Source organism: Micropterus dolomieu, linkage group LG05 (genome assembly GCF_021292245.1).
Source record: "Micropterus dolomieu isolate WLL.071019.BEF.003 ecotype Adirondacks linkage group LG05, ASM2129224v1, whole genome shotgun sequence".
In the NCBI taxonomy this organism is placed as follows: Eukaryota; Metazoa; Chordata; class Actinopteri; order Centrarchiformes; family Centrarchidae; genus Micropterus; species Micropterus dolomieu.
In genome coordinates, this window is record NC_060154.1 from 23,007,482 (window position 1) to 23,011,468 (window position 3,987).

General features: G+C 42.5%; 1 protein-coding gene across 4 annotated transcripts in view; it reads right to left on the reverse strand.

Annotated features, from left to right (window-relative positions):
- Nucleotides 1–2,194: 2,194 nt before the first annotated feature.
- Nucleotides 2,195–3,987, reverse strand: part of LOC123971569 (WD repeat-containing protein on Y chromosome-like) — a 5,834-nt gene continuing 4,041 nt past the window's right edge. The window contains exons 2-3 of one of the 4 annotated variants that reach the window (XM_046050463.1): nt 2,495–2,643; nt 2,195–2,336 (exon numbers count right to left, since the gene is read on the reverse strand). In XM_046050463.1, coding sequence (XP_045906419.1) covers nt 2,243–2,336; nt 2,495–2,643 — 243 coding nt within the window. In that variant the 3' untranslated portion in view covers nt 2,195–2,242. Of the gene's footprint in view, nt 2,337–2,494 lie in introns of those variants that run through there. The other 3 variants (XM_046050467.1, XM_046050465.1, XM_046050466.1) reach the window with 3 other exon arrangements.

The following is a 3,987-nucleotide window of genomic DNA, read 5'->3' on the forward strand; positions in this document are numbered from 1 at the left end:
TTACTGTGATTATCTATGGTATTAAATTGACAGCTGTGATTTTCACAGCACACTGATGGTTACTGTGATTATCTACAGTGCATTGTTGGTTACTGTGATTTTTTAGGGTAGCAACCTGATTACTGTGATTTTCACAATAACTCTTTGATTACACAATATGTTACTGTGTATTTGTATACTGTAACTAACTGTGCACAAACACAGTAAATTACTGTGGATTTCACAGGCATTTTTACAGTGTACATATTTGGACCCAGTCATTAAGAGATGCCGTTTGATGAAAGGTTTGTTTTATGTAAGTGCCACCTCTATAGCAAGTGACAATTCAGATCTGCGTCGGCAGAGATCTTTATGTCTTGGGGAGCGACTGGCTCCTCGAGACATAAATTAAATTAAAATGCGCATCATATAACGTTCGCCAAGCGGCTAGTCCGACAAGCCACAAAAACACCGGTGGAAAAACACTGAGCTGCAGCACACACCTCTCATCTCCCTTCCACACAGTGGACATAAAGTTGTTACTGTGATGTAGAGACAGAGCTCAGATAAAACTTTATGAATGAAAGATACTTTTGCTACAGATTAATAACTCACCACTCTAAAACTCTTACTCCAGTCCATGTTGATAAGCTGGTAAGAAAGGAAGATTTACAGCTCAACCGAAGCCGTGTTTACTTCTCTGCTTCTGATTGGCTAGTAGTCCTTAACTAAGAACTGCGCATATGCAACTCCCAACAAAGATCATGTAGAGACAAGATGTGTCACTCCATAGCTAAAACAAAGCCTTCAACACAGGGTGAAAAGAGGAGCTGCAGCAATGTGCAGTATGACAAAAATACGGTGCTTTTTGAAAATTACACCATGTAAACCTGTTCTGGTACAACCCCTAAACAAGATTTTGAACCTGAAAATGAGCATAATACCACATCTTTAATGTTTTCATTTTTATGATTCTTATTTCTTTTTTAAACCCTCACAAACACGCTTCCACATTTGGATCTCATTTGGGTCATACATGGAAAGATGCTGCACTGTAAATTAGTATTCACATTTAGTTAAGTCCACTTACTTCTTTTTAACTCAAGGAGCTCTGACAAGTGTTGGATTTTGAACTCAACTAAATGAGTTTTCTAAAGTTAAACTTGCATTAATTCATTGTGTTGACTATTTGAGACTTTTGTCAGATATGTATGTGTTGATTGAGTTTTGGTCTGTAAGTTATCAGTTGAAGAAAAGGTGTTTTTGCAGGATGAAGCAAGGAGCAAGAGAAAAAAATAGCCTAGTTGCTGTGTTTGAGAGAAACCATGGCAAAGTTGAAACATGGACACTAATTATTAGGGTTAAGCGTGTACTCGGTTGAAACGAGTATCTGTTCCAGATAATTTTTAGGAGTATGAGTATCATGAGAGTAAAATTGGTCAATATCTGTTTTCTAATAACCTTTTCTAAAAAACTTTTTTAATCGTTCTCTACTACTGTAATCAAAAACATTGCTCAGAAACTCAATTCTGAGTCTGTTCTATGAATAGTTTTCTACTAAGTATAGCAACTTCTGATTAACCCATTCCAATTTCAGGCTTGAATAACTCACTTCCAGTTAGTCCCACCCGCGTCCAGGTTAAGCTGAGTACAGATACAGAAAATAATAATAATAAGTAATAAGTCATATCTTCAAATTCAAACCAAAATCTAGACACTTTTGTGCTAAATAAGAAAGGACTAGTGCCACCATTGGAAAGGGTATGTGAATTATCTTTTTTTTCCTAAAAAGAGTAGATGGGATGAATCAATCCTTTATAACGTGGCCACAGAGAGCCAGACAAGGTTCTCACAAAGAAACATCTCTTATATCCTCTCAAGTACAGAAACAACAGCAAATGGTAATCACAGACAAATGTTGATTTCGTCTGGTGTTATAGCATACACTCCTTGGCTCTTCCTTAGAGCACAAAGACATACAAATGTATGTATATAGCAAAGAATGTCGCCGCTGCCCCCGCTGTGTCACCCACTTGTCTGTGTTAAAATCTCACATACATGTCCGCAGTCCTCTATTGTGAACCATGACCATTGATTAATAATTACTGTTAATCTTGTGGCTCTTACATTGAAATGTTACATTGTGACCAAAACTTATTTCCCCAAATTAAATACAGTGAGTACTAATATATAGATAATAATATAGAAAATGATCTGAATCCACAATTTAAAATTTATTTTCACAGGCTACCTGACAACAGCCTTACACATGTAAATTAAAACAAAATCTATGGTGTATCCGCTGCTGCGCTGCTCGTCTGGTGTCTCTGGTCAATGTGAGCCGGCTGCGTGACCAGCTGGGGATGAAGAGAGGATGATGGGATGGGGGGATAAGTTCAAATCCATGTCGGCAGAGCTGCAGAATGTACAGCACGGCCATTTGGGTCTTACATGGAAGAGATGCTGCCTGTGTCTGTGATAGGATATGGCATTTGTAATTGTGAGAAGACCTCACCTTTTAATGTCTTCCTGGATGAATCTTGGTGAGTTCGTTGAAGCGTTAGAGCAGCCAGTTGTGAGCGTGGTCTGAGGGGGATGTGGCTCCAACTGGGTCTGATGATGTGTGATTAGACCCCAGCACTCCAGACAGGGTGTTTGGTGGACCTGGTGTGGAGGAGAGTGGAGCAGAGATGAGGGGAGCAGATATGAGGGGATGAAGGGATGAAGGGATGAAGGTATGAGGGAAGTGGTCTGAGGTGGATGTGGCCTCAACTGTGTCTAACGATGTGTGAGTTGAACCCTATCAGGGATGGGTGGCAAGTGTACCTGCTCTGATCTGTGATCAGACGCCAGCTCTCTAGGCAGGGTGTTTGGTAGACATGCTGTGGAGAAGACTGGAGGAGGGATGAGGGGATGAAGGGATGAGGGGAGAAGAAATGGGGGATGAAGGGAGCAGGGATGGGTGATGAAAGGATGATGGGAGCAGATATGAGGGGATGAAGGGATGAAAGGATGAAGGGAGCAGATATGAGGAGATGAAGGGATGAAAGGATGATGGGAGCAGATATGAGGGGATGAAGGGATGAAAGGATGATGGGAGCAGATATGAGGGGATGAAGGGATGAAAGGATGAAGGGATGAGGGAAGTGGTCTGAGGTGGATGTGGCCTCAACTGTGTCTAACGATGTGTGAGTTGAACCCTATCAGGGATGGGTGGCAAGTGTACCTGCTCTGATCTGTGATCAGACGCCAGCTCTCTAGGCAGGGTGTTTGGTAGACATGCTGTGGAGAAGACTGGAGGAGGGATGAGGGGATGAAGGGATGAGGGGAGAAGAAATGGGGGATGAAGGGAGCAGGGATGGGTGATGAAAGGATGATGGGAGCAGATATGAGGGGATGAAGGGATGAAAGGATGAAGGGAGCAGATATGAGGAGATGAAGGGATGAAAGGATGATGGGAGCAGATATGAGGGGATGAAGGGATGAAAGGATGATGGGAGCAGATATGAGGGGATGAAGGGATGAAAGGATGAAGGGATGAGGGAAGTGGTCTGAGGTGGATGTGGCCTCAACTGTGTCTAACGATGTGTGAGTTGAACCCTATCAGGGATGGGTGGCAAGTGTACCTGCTCTGATCTGTGATCAGACCCCTGTTCTCCTGGCAGGGAGTTTGGTGGACATGGTGTGAGGACACTTCCTTTTAATGAGTCTCTCTGCCGAGTCTTGAACACACGTCCATATTTGGACCTAGTGTGGTTTAAATTCGGAGACCCTGTCTGAGGAGTGCTTTGTTTTGGGTAAGTGCCACCTCTGAAGAGCTGAGTCTGAGTTGGATGCGTTTTCAACTGGGTCTGACATTTTGTGAGTTGAATCCTATCAGGGATGGTTGGAAAGTGTACATGGTCTGAGGTGTGATCTGACCCCCTGGCTGGCGTGGTTTTTGAAGGACATGGTGATGGAGTATTTTCATTCCCCAACATCCACATATCTTTTATTTGGTCAAAACTT